At 36.5% G+C, this 23,806-nt stretch overlaps 1 protein-coding gene across 1 annotated transcript in view; it reads right to left on the bottom strand.

Annotated features, from left to right (window-relative positions):
• Positions 1-4: 4 nt before the first annotated feature.
• The window catches only part of USP38 (ubiquitin specific peptidase 38), a 28,321-nt gene continuing 4,519 nt past the window's right edge, over positions 5-23,806 (bottom strand). Inside the window, exons 3-11 of the mRNA XM_065687882.1 lie at positions 21,331-21,460; positions 20,962-21,063; positions 18,017-18,175; positions 16,708-16,901; positions 16,072-16,165; positions 14,921-15,027; positions 12,533-13,877; positions 1,253-6,947; positions 5-489 (exon numbers count right to left, since the gene is read on the bottom strand). Coding sequence (XP_065543954.1) covers positions 6,786-6,947; positions 12,533-13,877; positions 14,921-15,027; positions 16,072-16,165; positions 16,708-16,901; positions 18,017-18,175; positions 20,962-21,063; positions 21,331-21,460 — 2,293 coding nt within the window. The 3' untranslated portion in view covers positions 5-489; positions 1,253-6,785. The remainder of the gene's footprint in view (positions 490-1,252; positions 6,948-12,532; positions 13,878-14,920; positions 15,028-16,071; positions 16,166-16,707; positions 16,902-18,016; positions 18,176-20,961; positions 21,064-21,330; positions 21,461-23,806) is intronic.

The raw sequence follows: 23,806 nt of genomic DNA, 5'->3' as shown, positions 1-23,806 counted from the left end.
CAACTGTAGCCATACAATATTTATTTTGTTTTGCTTTAAATCATTATTAGGTCCTTTATTATGTTAAAGCTTGATCTGTCCTTTACCTTGGCCTTTAGCACGTTTGTTACTTAAAGCAAAACAAAACTGAAATATCTCAGGTCAAGAATAATTCTTCAGTTAGCCTGAATGGATCTTGGATGAAGAGAAGGTTCCCACGATTTCATCCTCACAGGCAATACCAAGTTTAATCCTGAGACCACATAAAGGCAGCTGTTTCTAATGCCAGAGGGAGGTTGTGGGTAGCCAACTAGAAGAGACTCAACTTCAAACTACACATTCTAAGGGCAACCCAAACCTTTCCCTTCCCTCTCACACAGTTCACCACCCAGGAGTAATTTATCCATTATTACCTGGCCTGTTCATTGTTCAAGTTTCCTAGGCATTCTTCTACTCAAGAAAACCCAGCCAAACTAAAAAACCTCCTTTCAAACTTGTAGTCTGTGGAACCTTGAGGAAGAATATACAAGAATTGAAAACAGCCTTGAAGAACCTTGTCTTTATTTACAGGAGGCCTGAATGTTTCTGTGCTGTAACTTACATTTCATTGGTAACTGCTGCATTTTTACCAATGATGATATTCTTTATTAATTCAACAAACTGAAGGTCAAAAAATGATAAAGATTTAAGCAACACCAATTGAGAAGACAAGTGAAACATTGCCTTATCACTGCAACTGAAATACACATGTAATTCAGCTGCTGCCCAACACTCAGGTCTCCAGATCTAGTTGGTCCATTAGGAGCTCTCTGCTCCAATTTATTTTCCATGTTTTTGTGTGAGATCCTTCAAGCTGAGATTTACAATTTACAATCCCCATAACAACCCCACCACTGTTACAATTTACTAGAACATCTATCTTTCAACTCAAGCCAAAAAAACCCAAAAAACTTTCAGACATCTTCTGAGGCATTAAAAAATATATATATATTTTGACTTCTTTATGCACCCCAGCATGTGTACAGTAAAGCACTCATTTATCCCATCCATTTTTAAAAGCTAAGATGAAAGACTATGAAACATTTAAGCCATTTTACCACAAGATTTAAGAATAGGCGCACTGCAAAAAAATATTTAAACTGTAGTTCAGTAGAACACTAAGAGATACAACAAGAAAATGAAATGGCTTTCTTTTAAGGAGTTAACAACTAAATATCACAATACTTTAGAGAACACTTGGAAAAGGGCAAGTCATTTGAAAAATGGTACTAACCTCTAAAGCCAAGTACTAACACATTCCTGCATTTGGTAATGGACATGCCCTCCCCTCAAAACTGGAATGGCTTTGTGCCTCTGCAAACCAGTTAAGGCTGACACCTCTTTCTTGTCATTTAATGCACGCTGCAGGAAAACAAATGGTGAAACAGTTCATAGCCCTTGCATCAAATTTTGTAAGAACTCAGAATAAACACAGATCCACAACACAGTCATGCAGCATAAAGTAATGACAACATTCTATATTCACTGAGTACAAGAAATCACTATTATAAACTGGTCAATTTTGACACCTGTTCCCATCAAGGTAAAACTCTTTTCAAAACTACAACCAAGAGAAGTGGTCTCTAAAGTGAATTGCCTGCACCCCAGTGGACGTTCAAGTCAATTCATCTGGGTGCAAGAACAAAGTATATCTCATACCATTAATAAACAAATTTGTAAGTAATTTAAAAATAGTGTTTATTTCATCTTTATATCATACTTTTTCAATTTCTATTCTTGTGTATGTACATAATATATTAGGACAGTAGTACAATGTATTATAAATGGAATAAATATACATATGTTGGCTGCACACTTCAAGTTTTTACTGATGGGGTGTGCAATCAAAAAAAGTTTGGAGACCACTGGCCTTGAGAATGCTGTATGATACTACAGCTGCTAAGCCAATCACAATTTCAGCAACAGGATGGTGTTAGCACTTATTTTTTTACTGTCAATCTGAAACACTCAGCAGCACGTTTCATGTTTTCAATATACCTATGAAGATTTTTTCTATTCAAGTATGCTGATACAACAGAAATTTTAGAGAGGTGAGGCCTGGACAACAAAGGCTTGTTGACAGAGTATCCTTTGGTGGAGTTACACTGAAGTTACAACTTTTTATCAGATACATATGAAATTATCATTAAAACATACACAACTTCTAAATCAGATTAGAGCTACCCTTTCCTTTTTGTAGTTTGCACTCTTGCTTTAGTCCTGCACCAGCACTTCTTCACCCCCCACCCCACACACCATCCCCATGTGAAATCATGCAACCTCTCTTGCTGCTTGCCACCTGGTCTCTGTCAGTGCTGCAAGGGATCCTTGAGCTATACACTCTGGGCCTTGGGATGTTGCTGGGGGTCTGGGGACCGTGCCTCACTTGAGCTAGCACCTCAAAACTTCAGATTCCTCTTGTGGTCCTTGCTGCACACATAAATGCTGAGGAGACACCACAGGGTGGCTGCCTCTGGCCACCCAGAGATGCAGATGAAGGTGAAGATCCCAAATGGCCACCAGCAAGTATCCCAGCACTGCAGTGCATGTGGTAGCATGCTGTTTACCAAGGCTGCAGCAAAGGTTGTACATTTTTACATGCCTATTCCAGCACTTTTACAACCGATTCCTAAAAATATTGCCTGCACTGGAAAAAACAAGCAACAAAAAATGTGTATCCTGAATCTACATACCTCCCTAGAATCCAGCAGACTTAGAAAAAAATACTTCTGTTTTAAATAAGAAAGCAGCATATCACATTGAAAACCATCCACCCCTGCTTCAGTTTGGCTAGTTCTGTTTACACTTGACCTGTGTGATTTAAGAGCATGTTACTCATAGCTATGTATTCAGATTAAAGGAAGACCTATGATGACTGGCTATAGGGAACATGAAAGTTTTTAAGATTATGTAATCTGATCTCTTGTTTAGATCGTAGATCATTTGCTCACACATTGAAAAAGTCCAATAGTTTACATCTGATTACAGCCTAAGGATACCAAGTGCTACAACCCATTGTATATCCCATAGTAGGCTGTTAACCAGGTAATTGCCCGTGTTAGGAATGGGACACATTTCCTTGGATCACAAGTCTTTCCAGCTTTCACTTTCTATCATTTCATAATTTTTATGCCTTGCTCCTCTAAATCAGAGACCAACACCACCCAAAACTGAGCAGTCAATCTTTGCTGTCATATTTAGTATTCCTTTCATTTACACTTTAATCTTGGAGCCTTAAAAAAAACAGCAATGTGGCATGATGGGAGGCCCAAAAGAAAACTCTAGGAAAGGACCTCTGGTTTATCAAGTCTAGTTGCCTATTATTCAGACACCACTTTGCATTTAATTTCTTTCATAGATATACTTGGCTGTCCCTTCAAAGCAGGTCTCTGCCTGGAAGGCTGCTCCAGAATTAGTTCTAGTAATCAGGAATTTGGTTTCTAATCTAAATCTTATTTACAGAAAGTTATACCCACTTGCTTTTGTTCTAACACTCCTTTAGCCTGGAGTAGTTCTGCCCTTCCCCTTAACATTCATATAGAAAAAAAAAAAAAAAAGTAATACTCTGACTCCATACACAACTATGCTACAGATTAAAAAAAAAAAAAAAAAAAAAGGAAAAAAAAGCTTATCCATTAAAACTTCCAGAGCATACAACAGATAAAATATTCAACTTTCAAGAGTAACGAACAAGATGAAAGGGGGAAGAACGGAAAAGGAGCTAGCCAGGCAGTGTGAATTGTTCAGTTATCCAAAGAAGCCTTTTCTCTCCTCTTAACTGAGCTCGTAGATACTGTAATCACTTGTTACGGGGAGAAATTCACAGCAGTTCACTGTGATGTTCCACGTGAAAAAAACACTGTACAAAGTGAACTGTATCAAAGAAAGTTAATACCACTCCACTGACCATTAAAACAAAAGCCAAAACACAATCTGTCATGTTAAAAGGAAAGAGAATTTTAAAAGGACGTATCATCCTTGAGTTTGGTACAACAGCACATCCTTGATGAAAGGAAACAAGAAAAAGGTCTAAGCTTCAGAAACCATATTATGTATTTTGTTATCTATCTATTCAACTTAGATAGAAAACAAAAAATGGAGCCCATAAGGTCAATAAACGAATCATCCAACGTTCATTCACAGGCAATAAAAATCAAAGCACCATATGTACACTGATCTCATGTCCAGAAGATAGGAGCATGCAACATCATTACTGTAAACCATGAAAAAAGGTGTACATTTTAGAGCAGGAAACTTCTCCACTTGCATTAAGTTTTATTGAAACCTTCCAAGTTAGGTCTGAATCAGCCTACAATAGTTGTCAGGTCAGCAAGCAGACCTGTCAATAGGTATTCTGAATTTTAAAGTCTATTCGTAAACCTCAAAGTAATGGCATCAACAGAAGTCAACAAAGAGAAAGGAAGAAGTTACTTTCAGTTTCAGACATACAATCACTTTATACCTAAGGAGATCCAACCCTATTGGCATTACTCTTATAAAATTTCCATATTTAACACTTAATTTAGAACAGGCAAACAAGGGTGTAGAAAACCTTCTATGATCTCATGAGTTAAATATAGTACAATAGGTATACAAAACTCATACTGCACATTAATTTTAGATAGGCTACATAATTTGTATTTTTTACTGTGAGAACATAAAACCAAAGCTGAACTTCACCAAATTATTATTTCATATAGACTAAAAACATTTGCCCCTGCTTCTCCTTACTAGTGTTTCAAAATGAACAGTAAATTAATACAGAGAGACAAAATACTCCCATTGTAATGGAAACAGTAGACAGCTTTTTAGTGTGTCCCCATAATCTGGGAGATAAAAGCTGAATTAACCTGTTATACAAAATATTCTGAAACCAGAGCTAACTGGAAGAGAAGCCTGAAAGGAAATAAAACCCCTCTTAGATTAATAATTACAGAATTTCAAAGCAAAGTGACTTTTCAAGAAAACCTCATCCAAGCACAACAAAATGAGAATGTTCCTCACTAGTCTCATAACATTCAGCATTTCCACAGCTGAATCCCCAGATTCAGAGACCTACAACTGAGATAGCAATGAAAAGCGTAGGTCAAAGCCCAGGTACTGCAGTCAAAGCTTGGAAACTTAGAAAAATGAATTTGAGCTGCTCTAGCTTTCTTGAGCAGTAATATCTGACCCTATAGCAGAGCAAATAGCATAGTTTTAGTGATAATATAAAAATAGCTTGCAAGCTAAGTTATCTTTCAGACTAACCCCATATATTTAATATGAGTAAGGTTTAATTTTCTACTTATTTTATGCTTTTAAAAGGCATTTTCTAAGAAATGTATTTTGTACAGTTAAGCTAACATCTGCCAGGTTTGCATGCTTTTTAAGGATGCCCTTTGTCACCTAGTAGAATATAAAAACACAGTAGAATTGCAGGATTTTGTAAAAATAAAGAAATTTACACTTCACTGTAAGATTATTCAAGTTAAGAATTAATTACCAGATTCAACAGTGTAACTCCTTCTGTTACCCTCATTGCACATCAAAACTTAAGTTGCTATTTCTGCCAAGACTTCAGAGGGTGGATCCTCAACCTCTGCTGGCTTAACAAGAAAGCCAGCACTGCTCCACGGACATCATTTTTGTCTTCTGTAGACAGTTAAAACCTGAACCCACCAGAAATTTCTCACTACAAGCAAAATCAGAAGGGAAAATTTCAGAGAACTCATAGAGGCAGAGATCATCAGCAAGGATCAATACAGGTGGCCTCCCTGTGATTTCACAAACATAGCTCGGAATTTATGACCACCTTTTTCTTGGCAACCCAGGCCACTAAAGTTGTGGATTACTAGGTATGTAATTTTTAAATGAAAAAAATAAGAGACAACATACTCCATTTCCAACTACCAGATTTGTACTGCTAGAAACATAAGAGCTACTATAAGTGTACTGATTTCTAATACTGACAAAAAAAAACCCAAAACCAACTAACTCATTTTTCCACTTTTCTGCAGCCTCAGAAAGTTTAAGTTACAGTACTGCAAGGCACATACACAATCTCTTCCTTTCCAATACACAGCAGATATATCCCCTGAAATAATTTTAAAATCCTCAAAACAATTAGAAATGCTACAAAGTTAACAATTTCTATTTAAAAACATTGTTCCTACAGAACATGCACTTTTTTTTGAAAACAACAAATATTTATAAATTATTCTTTCTTCTTGACATTTACACTGGAAATATATTGAATAATTTTTGACCTGAAAAGTACTGCATTATGTCACATGTAAGTTATTGCCTTCATTATAAATTGCATCATCTCTGGAAATCCATAAAGATGCTGGATTTGAAAATAAGTTGGAGGCGATAGACTATGTATGCAGTTTAGCCCATCTGAAAGGATTTCCACATAAAGCAATCCCATCAAAGTAAAAAGATGAACATTCTTCATTCAGTGGATGAGGAAAACAGAAACTGATGGAAGCACATGCATTCAGTTCAATGCAGTATCATTAGCAACTACTTAAAAATCTCCATTTTCTGTCTTTAGGTCAAGTGTATCTTTCTATAAAAGCAACTGAGTTTTAAAGAGGTAGTTTTTTCTGTTATGCGCTTATTTATTTCATATAGAACATAACCAAAAAGCCCCCAACATTTGCTTTTGAAACACAGATCAAGTCTCAGAAGTTAGTACAATATCCGACAAAGTTCACTATTTCAGTTGTCCTCAGCAGTACAGAGCTGCTTCGGAACCAGTGTATTCCAGAGTGTCTTCATAGTCAAAAGACTAATCTACCAACAGTACTGAACCCACCCCCTCCTCCTCCACCTGTAGGTCCACAACTTCCTGGGGGGTCATTGTCATCAAATCCATTGGGTCGGAAAGAGCATGAGGCTGAGGCGGCTTGAAGTGCCTGTGTTCTAGCACTAAGCTCTTGCTCCTGAAATGAAAGAACAAAAGAAGAATTTAAAAAAACCCAATAACCTCAAGTCCTTGAAGTAGCTTATTTCTAGTAAATTTTTAAACAGTTTTTTGAAACATCACTGACTTCTGGACTCCAAAGTCTGAATGGCTTTTTTGAACATCAGGTTGAACATCCACAGCCAATCCAAGATGTGCAATTTTGTTGAAAACTAAGTATATGTGCATCGTAATTAAATCCATTTAAGTTCATGCTACAATTGTATTTTTAAGCAACATGGGAAGTTACTAAAGAATTAAGACTGATGACCAAAACATAGCAAAACAGCAGGTTTTGATACATGTTTTACATGAATTTTCATCCTATCAATTTTAAGATGCCCTCGTTCTTGGTTGACAAATAGAAAGGTAAGACAAATGTTAATTATCTAAAAGATTCCTTTACATTCCATTAGATCAAACGCATAGACTAACAACATATTCAGAAAAAGGCAAGAAGATGGAAAGCTATTTAGCTTCCATTCAATGCAGTTTCTTAAACTTCCAAGTGTTATTGCTATGCTAACTCTTATTTAAGATTAGTAATTCTAAGGAACTCTCATAAAAAACAGGGTCAGCTGCTGGAAAAAGAACCTGCACAAGCAGCAGGACCAAGAAATCAATAGCAAAGTATCTGCACAAACAGCAGGATCAAGAAAAGGCTCCTGGCAGCTGTTTTTTCAGCTGAATGCGCCTACAGCTTCCTTAGACATCTAAGATAGGGATGAGCACAGGCTTTTCCCCCATTAGAGATATCATATACTACTTTGTCTCTGGCCAACCAGCCTCATAAACCTTGCAGCAATTTCTTAAGTATCCCTTTCTCAAATTGGTCAAGAGCTTCAAAAACTGAAAGCAGGTGTTGGGCTCTGGAATACTGACAAGAAAAAACACAGCAGACCTGTACAAGCTTTATTTCTTTAGGAAACAAAATGGAAGCATTCATGTGCTAAGACTCAATACCAATAGCCTCCTTCACATGACACTTCATCCCTACATACCTCCCTAAAGGCAAAGGGAGGAAATTTTAACAGGGTTTTAGTAATTACATGTGTCACCTTGAACTGTTCCTTTTCTTCTCCACCTCCTGGTGAAAGCAAGGAACAGAGCCAAGAACCTGGAAGACTGTTTGTATTATACTACCATGAAAGCACTAAACAGTCTTATCCATGTACTTTTACAGGTGCTAAAAATAGTACCTGTGGGTTTAAATTACTCTGCCCTCTTAGAAAAACAGCGTTAAGTTTGAAACTATTTTACACTACTAACAACTGAAAGGCATACTGGTTTCCAAAATTACATAAGATATTTGGAGGACACTGTCTACACTGATATGCTGGTCATATTCCTGAAAGACTATCTTACGCTATCTCCAGCAATACGTGGATTCTTACATATCTGCTAACTGTAAGACACATCAAAAACTTAAGTAAATTTACTAGGAATAACAAGGGAAGAACTCACTTGTAATACCAGAAATCAACAGAAAGTGTTGACTAAAATGTCAGGCCTTGTATAAATAGGCCGTTTCATTAAAAATCTACAGTGCAAAATTGCTTAATATAGAGCAGAATTTCTTCTCAAAACCAAATAGTGGGAGACTGGCTACACTGTCCCTGGGCTGGTTTGGCTTTTTTGGTAAACTATTTCTGAAAAGTGGTTAGATGCAGCATAGTACCAAACCAAAAATGGAGTTTTCCTTACTCTCTCCTACTCCTTAATCCCTCCTCCACTTTCACCCCTCCAGGTAATTGTTTTTGGGCAACTTTATACCTTAAATCCCAGTAGTTGAGTTTTACCTAAAAAAGTGTACTACAAACATATATAAGCATCAACAACAGGTTTGCTATTATGCTGTATTAAATAAAGGTCTTAAATCTGTAAACAAAAAAGACCACTAGATTCTTATAGCTAAGGTTTGTTTGGGTTGGTTTTGTTTTGGGTTTTTTTGCCAGATTTAGCTAGAAACATGACAGAATTTGCTTACCACTGTTACTGAATAGCATGAGGTTCTGGCATAGCTATGCAGCCAAACTACTTTATGTATGTCTTTATTTCATACCTTTGAAAATACTGTTAACAATTGTTCTATTGTTTCACTCTCACTAGGCTTCCTTGCAGAGGGGACAAGGCAAGAAGAGAAGCAGTACTACAAACAGCAACAGCACAGTGCCTTGCACATGACTTACATGCAAGGGATGACTCATTTCTGGAGACATGCACTACATTCGGTATAGACTGTAACTGAGCTGCAAGCACAGCTTTTGTCGACCACCTAGAAATACTGTTCAGAAGCGGACATAATGCACTGAGAAAATAAACCTCAGTCCTGATCTTAGCTTCATTCTACCGTGTACAAAACATTTTCTCTGCTGGATGGAGGGTATCTATATATGCACACGGCCAAGAGAAAGATTGCACAGTGATTAAATTATCAATTATTAATATTAATACTCTGTGAAGAAACTTTAAAACCCATACACTATTTGTATCTTCAATGCTAAAGGTAAAATTATTTAGCTGTTTAAGAGGTTTCATGCTTTATTCCCGTTCAGGAGTTTGTGCTAAATGAGCACACTTCTTTCTTCTCTCAAGGCACATACTGAATTAATATTAACCTATATTAAATTTTTCTAGTATAGCATCCAGCACTAGCATTTTTTCCAAGAAATATCCTTATTTCTTAAAAACAACTATGAATGTTTTCAGAATGACTGTATTTTTCCCAACATATACTAAATTAGGTAAGTAAAACTTGATAGTCAATACAGTTTTCTGGACTAAGAAAAACATAGAGCATCAGAGCATCCCTCCCCACCTCCCCACTTTCCACTTGCTCCCAGAATGGGATTATTAATTTGTTTCAACTGGAGCGGGAGCTACCCATATTGCAGATTTCATTACTTACAATAAAAATATTTTACCATGTGGCAAACTGGTATACAATAGAAAAACAAAAGCAGTAATCTAGACATTTTTGGAAGGTTTCTTTGAAAAAGTAAACGGTTTCTCAGGACAGGAAAGTATACGCTTAACCGGTTTAGAACTCTTCAGGACAATGAAGTGCAACTTCTCAAAAATAGAATCACAATACTAGTGTTAATTTGAGAAAAATAACTAATAACTATCAGCCTCATCTAAAGTGAAAAAATAACAGGATCTCAACAACTTTGAGATTAGTAGAGCACTACAAAGAAAGCCAATACTGAAGTATTCAAAATGGAAAGATGGGTAAAAGATCATAAATAAAAAAGAAAAATCCCCCAGATAAACCCCAAGCAAGCACTATATACTTGGGTTTGGGTGTGGCATTTTTTTTGGGGGGGGGGGGTGTTCCATTTTTAGACTTTTTTTAATTGTAAGGTAAAGGTTTTCAAGAGACTACTAACTTTCATGCTTTATAAAACTTCAGCTATGTGTTCAGTAGAGAAAGCTTTGATCTGGAAGGCTATCAAAAAGCAGTTTTTCTGTATATGTACCAAATGATTTGAACTTCTATAAAATCATTGATTTTTCACCGATTCTGATTTTTTTAAGATTTAATTAAGATTTTTGATTTAATTTTCACAAAATCTTTATTAACTTCATATTCCAGAAATCCCATTAAAATGGTCTTGAAAATGTTAATTCAGAGAAATCTATTTATGAATAACTTCAATATTTAACAAATTAATTTCTCAATATCCTGACAGTGCTGCTTGTTCCTAAAGCATCATTCAAATCCGAAGAGATGGCTAAAGCATTTCTTCATATTTGAAAATAGCCTCCATTAGACACTCAGGTAATCACCTGTCCTGTTGATATCAGTGCAGTATGTCACTACAGACATTGGATTCAACCAGTAAATACACAAAAAAGAATAGTTACTAGGATTTATATTCCATGTGGATGACACTGTTCCACCTTTAAATGCTTGGCTTTATATAAAAAAGGTTAAGGATCACTGTAGCAGTTGTACTACTTTTCTCCATGTTATTAAAATGTTTTTTTTCCTCCCCCCAATTACTCTATTACCTAGACACTGTCACAACTATACTCAAAAAAATAATCTGGCTTTGAGATTGAAATTTCAATTAAAGCATTTATGCATCAATGGAAGTCAGCAAGTCTGACTGAAAGCATGACATTATTTTGGAGGCAAGTGCATAGGCAAACCCCCTTCTTGCCTTCGCAGGCACCTCTGTACAACAAGCACAAGGCTCTGGCTGTGGAAGGTCAGTCAATAGATGAGTCCATCTACACCACAGATGGTCAGAAAAGCTTATGCCCCACACCACAACCACCTCCATGAAAAAGAAAAATTACTTTAAACTTGTAGGCAACTGCCTTCTGATGGGAACAGAAAGCCCAGTATGCTAGACAGACCCTCCTCTTACAGAAGCCTGCTGCCGCCCTGGGTCCCGTGTTAAGGACATCACTAGGAAACTTCCTACCCTGGTACAGCCCTCAGACCATTAGCTGTTACTGCTCTTCCATGCGGGTAGCAATGAAGCTGTAACATGTGGTCCAAAGAGACTTCAGGGCTTTTGGACAATTGAGAAGGGAATCTGGAACACAGGTTATTTTTCACTCTCCCTTTCCATCTGTTGGCACCAACATTTAAAGAAACAGATGGACCCTGTCACAATAGGACACAGGGTAATGGTTTTGCACTTGAAGCGGTAAATCTAGACTAGATAGAAAGGACAAAATTTTTACAGCAAGGGAGGCGAAAAACTGGAACAAGTTGCCCATATTGGTGATAGATGCCCCATCCCTGGAAACATTCAAGAGCAGGGTGATGGGCTCTGAGCAACCTGATCTAGGTGAAGATAGGCCTTCTCACTACAGTGGAGTTAGACTAAATGATTTTTAAAGGTCTTTTCCAACCAAACTATTCTATGATCTGCAACTGCTGCTTAAAGTAGCCATGTTTGTGCTACACTGTAGTCAAGAAGAGGTGGCATATAAACAAAGATGGTTAGGACACAAACACTTTAACCACAGTCTGAGAACAGCAGCAGAGTTGCAATTTAAACTCTCAGTTCTCTTGTTTATGTTTGTAAATACCTGCAGCTATTAACAGATTTTCCATAGTGAGATTTAGCTGTTTTCAATTTGAATTTACCTAGTTTTTCTAATTGGAGTAGGACTAGAACTCTTACAGTAACAGTCTGTCCCAGCAAAAAGCACACAGTAAAACACACTTTCACTGTTACACCATCCAACCATACTAATGATGTTCAAAGCAAAGCAAGTACAATAGATTACAAGAGCAGCTAAAGTAAAGCCAATGAAAATTAGAACCCTTTGAAGTCTCTCCTGCATAGAATGACAAGTAGCTCAACAACCCATGAGAGCACCTCCACTAAAAATTTAAACCAAAATGAGTTTAAGACATGTTCCTTAATGCTTCCCATCTAATGGTGACCACTCACTGTGAAACCTGGCTAGCCATATCAAGACAGAAGCAAGGTTGGTGGTTTATGTTAATATACCAGAATATTTAAAAGCTGACCTTTTTTTTTTTGGATGTGTCTTGCAAGTTTTAAGGAAACTGTTCTTCATACACAATTTCCACCTTACCTGCAAGTACAGTTTGTTATCTTTTGTAATTGCATCCATGAGGTCCTTCTGTAGGGGTGGGTCTCCATTTACCCAGAGTCCATTTGCTGAATTGGTGTTGAAGCCACAGGTGCTGTTCTGCTTTTTGTAAAACAGAACATAAGCAGTGTCCTTTGGAAATCTACTGGTAATTTTCTGGACTGACTGAAATGAGGTAAACGTCACTCTGCTATCATTAAACAGAAACCATTCTCTTGGCACCTCCATGTCCAGCTCATTTTCTACAACAGTGCAAGAACTTTGCTCTGTCAACAACTTATCTTGAGGAGAAACTAAAGAAAGAGCTGTAGACTGGTGGCAGAGTGCTGAAGGCCCTGACCCAGTAACATTTCTAGCATATGAATAATAATGTCCACTTTCAGAGGATACACCAGAATGTACCACCACAGAGCTCAATGTGTAGGGCACCAATTGAGGGCAGGCCACTTCATCAGTACCTGAGGGCTTCAGTTTTTTCGCAAGATTTTCTCCAATATCAGAAATCTCAACACCAGCAGACCAGCTTCCTGGATCTACAGCTAGAGAGGATGTTGTTCTTTCAACTGGTAGTTCCAAAACAAGTGGCAGAGAAACATTGTCCAAGATTTTGCGCCTTATATGACACTTTGGATCATATGAAAATCTCAAAAGAGTGAGAATGAGGTATTCAGGTTCCTCGATGATTTGCATAGTTTTCTCAGCATTCTGCAGAGAGGCACACTTTTCACAATAATACTTATTGTCTCCACTGAGGATCTCAGGTGCCAGAAAATAATTCAGTAGGTCTGTAACTGACAGGGTGTTTTTACCTACTAGCCTCTGAGACATATCCCTATTATCTTGAACTTTGTCGAGTTCAGCATTTGTGGTGTTCTCAGAGTTTGGCTCAGCAGAAAAATCTTTTATGGGTCCTTCATTCATTATTGCATCACATCCACCATTCACTTCCAAATTACTGAGAGGTGTTTCTCCAGCAGGACTATTTGCTAAAGTGTTAGTCTGCACCATGCAATCATCTTTGACTTCAGAACTTTCCATACAGTTTGGGCCAACATTCTCCAAGGAAGCTGGAGGACAGAAAGCCAGAGAGAGATCTGTGAAAGCTTCTTCTTTTTGAGACATACTTTTGCAGTTCAAACAGCATATAGTAGTCCTCAGCTTTCCTCCAAACATCTTCTCTATCAAAGTTCTTTCTTCACTTTCTGTACAAGGTGCAAATACTTGTGCTTTATGGTCAGCTTCTTGTGTCTGGGACTCTTCATTCATTATATTTTCAGAAGCCTTTAGTAAAGACAGTGCTTTCAAAGTTCTCTCTTCTTCATGAAGCCTGGAAACAAAGAAAAATAAATCCAAGTCGCTGTGCTGTTTTCCAAAGAAACATTGCTGCACCATTTCAGACCTTTTCTCCAGTTATGGTAAAAAATACAAACTGTGAAGTGGCTAGGAGTGTCTTACATTTAAAAAGTTGCTAAAAGCAACCTGAACCATACAGGTCAGTACTAGCCAAAATAGTACGAGAGAAGCAGAAATGTATTTAATTTGGGCTCCATTATATGTAACAGAACACAATGGATATACTGAGAACTAGCAAGTACTAAAAAAAAAAAAAAAAAAAAACAAAACCAAACCAAACTTCACAAACAACGTTTTTATTTACCATTACATTATCTTAATAAATCAGTTCTCCAGTTGACTGGTTCTGTATGTCAGATTTTATAAGAGAACAAGCAGCTATTTATCTAGTGCCAGACTATTTCCAAAGAAAAGGTCAGGATTTTCTAGCCAAGAAATTTAAGAAACTACAGCAAGAAAAAACAAACCAAAAAAGAAACCCAAGATAGGGGAGCAAATATTAGGAACAAGCAAATATTTATTTTTTAGCCACATCTCAGCCAAAACAAAAGAGGGCTGCTAATAAAATTAGGTATTTTTATCCATGCCACAGTTAATTTGCTTGTTTATTAAACTGGTTATAAATGCATGTACATCTCTTCATCACTTATCTGACCTGTATGAAATAGAGCTGTCTCTTCCAACATGAAATTCCAAATGCACGATTACACTGCTTTCAGCAGCCACATTAATTTTACAACAGGACCATGATATTAACATAACACTCAAGTTTAGATTTCTAAGAATGGAACATTACTACCACTATAACCTGCCTTAAATGATGTGGGTACAAGATGTTATCCATACTTTACCACAGATTAAACCCATGAAAAACATTTCAGACCACACAGAAAACCAGAGGGCCAAAATTCCCCATCCCCACTTAGGCAGTGGAACTGTTACATGACTGCTTCCCAGAGTTCAACTTTATGTGGTAGGAGTGTAGATTCTTTCCCATCAATGGCACAATAACTATACCTGTCCAGCAGGAATCTGAGATATTCTGAGCAGTCTTGCTGGGATCGAGGGGTAAACCACGGTGGTCTGGAAGCCTCAAAGAAAATTCTAGGAGCATATGCCTCCCTCTGTTGGCATAAGAAGAACAGACAAGGTTACACAAGAACTATTTAAAATATTGATAGTATTACTTTGATACCAATCAGTGAACTTCAGAGTGCATTGCTCTAGAGGAATCACGACACAAAGTACATGAACATTTAAACCACTTAATCATAGGAAGAGACACCCTTTAATTTTGTAGTAATCACTCCTAGTGATTACTACATTTGTGAGGGACTATAGTGTAATCACTATTACTACATTAATGATTACTACAACCTAGTGATTACATTTGGAGGAACTCATTCCCCTACAAATATATCATATTTGTGTTTACAATATAGTCAAGAGGACTCCCATGGCATCATGTTTGTTCCTAAATTTTGGTTTACAGATCTGGTCTTAAACATACAAGCAATGGATCCTGCAGGCAAATATTAAATGCGTAGTGAGTGTAAACCAGATGTTAAGTGTAATAGCAGTTACTGTCCTTGCTCACAAGCTTAAAAAAAAAAAAAAAAAAAAATATGTTTTCTTTCTTCAAAACATCACCAGTATTTCATAAGTACCAACTCAAGGTGATCCAGCCTCATCCGCTCCACAACAAGTTTATTGTTATTAAGTCAAAGAGTGTCTAATGTCTTCCTAGAACTAGCAAAATATTCTGAACTTCAGAATGAGTTTTAGTTCACTTTAGAATTCGAGCTACACTGAAATTTGTTCTAAAAACTACTGCAGAAAGTCACAATTTATCCTAGAAAGTTGCATAAAGTCAGCTTGGACATCAAGTCAGTTCTTACTTGGATTTTTTCATTTGGCTTCTCAAAGAAAGCCTGTTACTGCTCACTTCTAGAAGTGACACAATACCAAGAAGTTCCACTTATGAAACACAGATTTCTCCAAGCCCACCCACACCACCTGAACATTTGGAGGGACTCATTCCCCTACAAATATACCATATTTGTGTTTACAATATAGTCAAGAGGACTCCCATAGCATTCAAGTTTGTTCCTAAATTTTGGTTTACAGATCTGGGCTTAAAAAACAGCAGATAAAGTAAACTGACATACCTGGGTATGGGCCAAAAATGCGAAAAGATGCTGTAATTTTCTCATTAGTGAATTACACCCATTTAGATTCAGAGATAAAACATGTCTTCTGAAACTGAAAAAGAGAGATACACACAAGTTTCCTTGGTAGATTTCTAATAACAATGCAGTTACCATTGGAGCTCAGATTATTATTTCATTTTGGGAAAAAGCAAACATGTAACGCTTCAATACCTGGATGCAAAACTACTGTACGATGGGAACTAACACTGCAAAACCCCCATTTCTTTAAACATTTAAATGTGTAAGAGTAGGCTGTAGACAGACAGGGTTGGTTTTTTTTTTTTTTTTTTTACTCAACAGCTTCCAAATTATAAGAAAAGCATCACCATAAACTTCAACAGTACTCAAGGGAGCAGGGACAGTGAGGAAAAAGGGACTTGACGCTGGACAGAACGATCAGGATTTTTAAGGGCTAAAATTGCAGTTTCACAGAGCAGGACTTCAGCAAAGCAATCAGCAACTGAGTGCAAAGAAACCCACTCAGTTATACTAAGCTGAGACACCCCAGGACGTGTGTAAGCAAGACTGCTACAACTGCGATAGTTAATCTGCAATTAAATGAGTTGCTGAAAGGAACTGTTAAAAAAGACTTACTCTGTAGCCATAAAAAGTGCCTGAATAACACTGTTCATGTAGCAAGTGTTTCCTAGATTAATCAGGCCTGTCTTCCCAGTTTCGGATTTTCCAGAAAGTCTAGATAAACAAGATGGCAAAGAACTGGATTGTGAAGTCCAGGCACTCTGATTGAGAATCAACTTAATCTTCTCTTCAGTGGGTTTGGGCATATCCTACAAGAGAAACATTTAACACACTTAACAGAAAAAACTGTATTTGTTTTCACAATAGGTCCTGTGATTCAGCAGTCTATCTTCACTTGCTTGCAATGCTTCACATACTCGCTCAGGGTCTTGCTATCCCCAATAGTGTAGTAGATGCATCCCCTCTCTTCCCCATGACCTCCACAGCCACCTCAGTCAAAGCTGTCTTGATTTACTCAACTCTCAAATTGCAGGAATAAGGGGCTAGTTGTCACATTTGACCTTCATATTCACAGAACCCTTGAATTACACACTTTAACAGACCCCTAAAGTACTCTCTGTTCTGCTTGAAGTATGCTCCTGCTGTCAAATCAAAACATAAGAATGAAAGAATAAAGTCCAGAATACTTGGAATTGACTTGATTGGGCCTTTTTAAGCATGAAAATATTTAACTGCAATCCTACTGATATAAAAACGAGGCAGCAATACCAGAGTTGGGTTGTGGTTTTTTTTTTTATTTTGTATTTCTCTCTTTTTTTTTTTCCCCAGTTGTTTTGGAAATATTTTTAATTTTTATTTTTTTATTTTAGTGCATTATGAACTTAAATATTTATCTAAAACAGCACCAAATTTTGCTTTGAAAAATCATAGGCAATCTTCATTTACCCAGAGGCATGCAATACCGACTGCAGTATTAAGATGTAGTACTTAGCAATGGTGTTTTAGGCTAGCCAAAAATTAACACTATGCCAAGTACTTCTCAGAACCTTCTTCTCTTCAATACTATCAGTGCTCTGAATTTATATTTGAAGAGTTAAGAGTTTCTAGCTTGAGGTGAAACAAAATGCCTAGAGTAAGCCTCACAAAAACATATTAATAGCTACATGAGGCTTAAAAAATTAGACTGTACTTTTAATAAAGGATTTCATTTCAGGCTTTTTTAAAGGCTGCTATAATTGTATGATGGACAGTTGGAACAACTTTTCTAACATATTCCCAATACAGCTAGAATTGACCTTAGATTAGGTGGTTAGCTCTTCTCTCCTCAAGGAAGTTCTAAAGAATTTAGATCCACGGAAGTAGAGCTTTCATGTTTGGGAAAGCAGAACAAAAACATTCCACCCTCTTAATATTCCTAATATACCTTAATAGCTTCCAGAATAGGTTCATAGAGCTCTGGAAATCCTGAATAATGATACATCATACAGTGTATCAACTCCGTCAACTGCATCAAAAAGGCTGTACTGGAAGGTAAGCCATCTCTTTTGAAGGAGTGAACCAAACTAACCACGTGTGGGACAATCTGAATGGGAAAAACAAACAAGAAATGGTGTTAATTACTTTTTTTTTTAACCCCTACAGACAGCTTTACTGTTTTACACATGCCAAATGACAGGGGATCTTTTATTCTCAAAAAAAAAAAGAAGTGGTCGAGAAACAATGACTTAAAAAAGTATACATTATTCTTATGAAAATTTTCAAATATCACCATTAATTATTCAATGCTCTCTCTAGTTCACATAAAGTTTTATAACCTTATAAATTTCAACAGTGCATGTTAAAATCTGAAACAGTAAAGTGTTCAAAGTACTCATCTTCAAAAGGATCTGGACAGAAAATGTTTTGCTTTTGTGCCACCACTAACAGTGCAATATCCTGTTCTAATTTCACAGATAATGGTTTTTAAAAACAAACCTCTCAGTTTAACAGAATCTAACGCCTCAAATCTGGAACCAATTAATACAGTCACACTACTTGAGCTTTCAAGACAGAAGCCAGGTTACAGCTCCATCTAGTGAGGGAGCTAGGCTCAGTAAACCAAGACAGTCATTTACTTAGGAGCTAAAAAAAAAATAATAAAGAAATTAGCTTACTCTGAGGACTAATTCAGATTCATTGGTATTTTAAATTGTGTATAAATCAGAAATGTTTACTCCACCTCCTTCCCCTTCTTCAGTGCAGCACTGTACTTTTAAACGCATGAGTCACTTCTTTATATTATGCTTAAAACATCATGTAGGAAAACTTATTTCAATGCAGTCCCAAGGAGTAGGGACTTTTTACCATGAACCAAAATATTTTAGACACCTGTGGCAGTTTTCAAGTGATCAAAATAGATTAACTTTGAAAGAAGTAGACAGAATAATTTCCCATCACAAATTAGCTTACAAATTGTCTGGCAGTAAAAACATGAAATACAGAACATGAACTGTAAAAACATCGTAACTTTAGGAAAGCATACCAACTACAAGACTCCAGAAGACCAAAGTAAAAGAGGCCACATGCAAAACAGTCATTTGACACTTTTTCAAGTATCAGTTGTTCTCTAAGTATAAGGACTATTTCTACACCTCGGAGAAACAAATCTTACTCCTTTGGTAAGTGAGATACCCACTGTTTAAAAAAAGCCACCAAAATTAAGTGTTTGCTCTATTACAGCATGAATACTGAAAGCTGCAATTAAAAAATGTTGCTCTTTCATTTTATAAATGTGAGTACACAGCAATGAGAAAGTAACTCTTGAGCTCCAAGAATGAGATTTGTGTAAAGCAGGTCTGATATACAATAATTTGGCACAAAGAGGGAGAATGGAAAAAGTACAGGTTCTCAGCTCTCTCAAATTGAAAACCAAAATCTTACCTACAGCATGCTGCATAATACTGAACATGACACTTCAAATACATACATAAATATCACTTCTGGCTTGAGGCTGAATTAACATTCTATACATCAGTAGATTTTAGAATTCCATAGTACCCATCATGATAAGTTCTGCATCTTAAGTGCATGACAGAATGTTTTTCCTCTATAAAAAACTCAAGTCATTTATGCTAACAACACTGAAGCATAGGGAAGAGGAATGTTAATTGAGATGCAATGCAAAGTAAATTAATTTATATTTATTAAATGTGCATTTAACAATTTTTTATAATAAATTGTCTGAACGTAAAAGTGAACCAAGTAGTTTAAGTGCAGGAAAATATTACTGGATACTAAATGACAGGAGTAGCTCAAAAACTGTCAGTAAAGAAAATGGTCACAAAGATCTGAAAACAGATAGTTATGCAGTACTGCATGCAGCCTATGGTAGAAATTTTTGTTGTTAAAGCTAACACCTGTTTCTAGAATAAGTCTCTCACATTTTACACTTTTCTCATGAATGTTTTTTCCCTAAGGAACAAAGAAAAGCAAAACAGTAAACGCATAAAATATTCAAGTTTTGAGCATATTCAAGGCTACTTGGATCTTTCATTTACAACTTGGTTTCCTATGCTAGGCCAAGGTTACAGCAATGGAGGGAAGAGAAACTTCAGATTTCTATAATTAAAAGCAGTGTAACAGGCATAAGGCAATTACTCTGACACTAATCATAGGGTTGTGATCCCTTCAGGCCTAAGAGCCTTGATGACAGCCTGGAGAAACAGTGTGCTAGACTGTTACTATGGTTAAATCTGAAAGACTGACACTTCACTTAAACACCAAGTATGAGAATAGGGAATAAACAACACATCTTGCTGTACCAACACAGACAGTCATCGTCATAACCTATTATCACTTCAACTGGTGAATTGTGTTTTGATGAGTGGCCATTAAAAAAAGTATCTGTGAGTTTGCCCATACATACACTGAAACATAGATAGCATAGCTTTCTTGAAGTAAAGTATTTCTTGGTGTCAGGCATCTGTCCAGGGTGACCAGGTTATATACAGCAGATAACTGGTTATCTGTTTTCCCCAAAGAGTTGTGCTTGAAACTCTACTTGCTACCCAACTTTATCAGTAGACTTCACACCACATAAATGGATTTCCAGAAGTATATGGTTAAAGATAAGAATGCTGTGTCCAGGTACTACTGCCAGAAACACACAGATACCAGGAAGAACAATGCTCATTTCCAGTTACAGATCAAGTGGGTGAACCTGGAAGTTAAAAAACCTATTAGGGGTCTGTGAAACACAGAAATACAATTCTGCAACCTTGAAACAGAGAAAATCCAAGCACATCAATTCTGTTACTCTGGACACCTGCTTTAGAAATTGTATGTGAATGACATTTCCAATAAATGAAAACCATTTATTTACTAACTTACCAAATGAAAAGCTTCTGGAGAATGCTGAAAACTAAGTAACATATGTGAAAGGACAGCAAGAGCACCAGGCCTCACTAGAGGAAACCAAAGTCGATTAAATACCTAATAAAAAAACCAAAAACAAAACGCGTACTTATTTCAGCAAGTCTAGAAAATTAAATTTCAGTAAAAATGTAAGCAGATCTTCAAATTAACAATGATTTGAAACAGTCAGAATCACTGCATGCAACTGAAAGCTATAGATAAATTTACATTCTCTTTGCATAGTAAGACAATATCTATTGCAATACAAAAGATGCTACTCAATTGCAAGGCTGTTACAAATTCCTTTCTCTCTCCTTTATTTTTTAATGTTCTTTTCCAACATACCAACTCAATCTTAAGCAGAGTGACATCAATGAGAATTGTAAATTTCTGGACTGCGGCCAGTCCTTTTAGCAGTGCAATCACCCATGTTTCCACATGTTGAGCCAGAGGCCAGGACAACCAGTCAATCATTCTGAAAGATTAAAGAAAAATAAAAAAAATAACGCATAAAAGCCAATATGTCACTATTTTTAATCTCAACAAAGTTTTCATCTCTTATCCAGACAGTTACACACTTAGAGACTCAGAAGTAACAGAAGAATGATTTTGATTATAATTTGAGTAATTTTGATTATATCTGAAGTAATCAAACTTTATAACAAATACTGATTTAATACATTAAAAGCAAATATACCCTCCCCCTAAAAATACAGAAGCATATAAAATTAAGTATAATGCCTATTATTGTTACTTGTTATTTAAAAATATGAACCCTGATTTTACAGACATTAAGCTAACATTTTTATTTTGAGGCAAAAACTTCGTAGTGAAGGTAAAAAAGTGACCCTTCCCTCCTATACCTTTTACCCCAAATTAGACCCAAACTATTAAGTTTAAATATTAAAACTAAGTTTTTTCAGCTTTGAACTACATTTCTTGAAGCCAACTCAAATACTCTGTTAAAAAGATAAAATCTATTGATTTTAACTACATTGCAGCAGGTGTTATATAAGGCTCTTATAATAACCATCAGCAGCCTGTGGTCTGTATGTGCCCTGAAAGGAAGAATTTCACTACACCAAAGGAAAAAGGACTTCCTTGCAGAAAGCTCTTATGTTAATTAGACAAGGCCCTGAGCAACGTCTGACTTTCAAACTGGCCCTGCTATGAGCAGGACTGAGCCAGATGACTTCCAAAAGCTTCATTCAATCTATAGAAACAGGAAGTTAGAAGTGTATTTCTTAACATATTTTCTGAAAAAGCTCCTCAAAGATATATTATTTTAAGGGGCTAAATTCTAGGACACAACCAGTTACAGTCTAGTAAACAGCTGCTATCACTAATAGGCATAGCTAGTGATTATCACTCTGAAGCAGAACTACCAGCCTTTATGTTCTTCCCAGAAATTAAAAGAGCTCCAAACAGACTGAAATAAGGGTTTCAATCCTCAGATTCCAAACTAAACAACAGTCTTCAGCAACACCAGACATGCATTCCGAACATGCTGTATTACCATAAACAACCTAAATTCACATAGTTTATAATTTGGATATCAAAAATGTATAGCACACATTCTAAAATTTATGTCTCTCAGAATTATGTACTATCTGCACATATAGCATTCAAAGCTCTCTCTGACATAAGGAGTCTTTAGGACAGCCAGCACAGATCTTATACAGTTTATCTCATATTACTAGGGAAAAAAAAAAACCAAAACAAAACCTAGAACTTGGGAGAAAACATGGCAAGATCATCATAATTGTCCTGAATTTCCACAAGGCTCTCATTTCCTCAACATGTTAAATTCAAACATTTTTATTCTGAGCACCCCTTCCATATACTTTCTAAAATGGAGACCAAAAAAACTAGGCAAAAATTGCTTTTGCCTGCAACGAATTAACCTGAAACCAGGCCCCAACTCTTATAGTCCTATTGTTTTCACCTCCCAACAATTTGCAGGCTTGATATTTTTCAACAGTGGCACTAACACCTGCACATAAATTTGGTTAATTAACTTTCTATACAAATGAAGAGTATTCTGTAGAGCCCTACATCAAAACCACTGTTACAAGCCATCTGATCACCACCTCTACACTCTAGCACCTTCAATCACGCTGTCTCACAAGCGCCAAATGAAAAAGGATGCTTTTTGGCGGAAGCTAGGGCTCCCCAAGCTCCATTCCTTTGCTCTGGTTACATGATGGGCAATCCTGCGTCATCTCTCATCAGTATAATTAACTACTAAACTATTCAACCTTGTTACTAATAGGACAATGGCTATACTTTCAGTATGATTAACCTTGTGAAGAGACACATAACTTCTTGTGTAACTGATACAAACAGAATTCCCATCCTTAAAATCTGATTCTGCTCTTAAAAGCAAAATCAATGCTCTTTAGAGCAGAAACAAAAGGCAAAAGAAACAGAAGTGAATTTGCAAACATGCTTCACACTATCCTAAATAGCATCAAATCTGAGATCTAGTAGGTGAAGATTAGACACTTTGCTTATTAAATCCTCTCTGCATTGCATTTACTTGGCTCCTGCCCTGCTGCAATCAATGACTGCATTTTTAATGCAAAGGCAGGTCTTAATATGGGACATGATCTTTTCTGTGTTTACCAGAATAAGAGAACCTTAAAGACCTCAAGGGGACCTTTTGCTGCATATCACCCTAAATTGAGCAGGTCTGCTATCCACATATGTGTCTAACAAGGATATTTCCAATATCTCTTGATATTAAAAATAAGTATCTGTGCAACTTCAGACAGTAGCTTCTTTCACAATAATATCAGCCACATCAAGGAATTTGGCAGCT

This window comes from Lathamus discolor, chromosome 1 (assembly GCF_037157495.1).
Source record: "Lathamus discolor isolate bLatDis1 chromosome 1, bLatDis1.hap1, whole genome shotgun sequence".
NCBI lineage: Eukaryota > Metazoa > Chordata > Aves > Psittaciformes > Psittacidae > Lathamus > Lathamus discolor.
The sequence above is the reverse complement of the archived record's forward strand: the minus strand, read 5'-3'. Positions and strand labels throughout refer to the sequence as shown.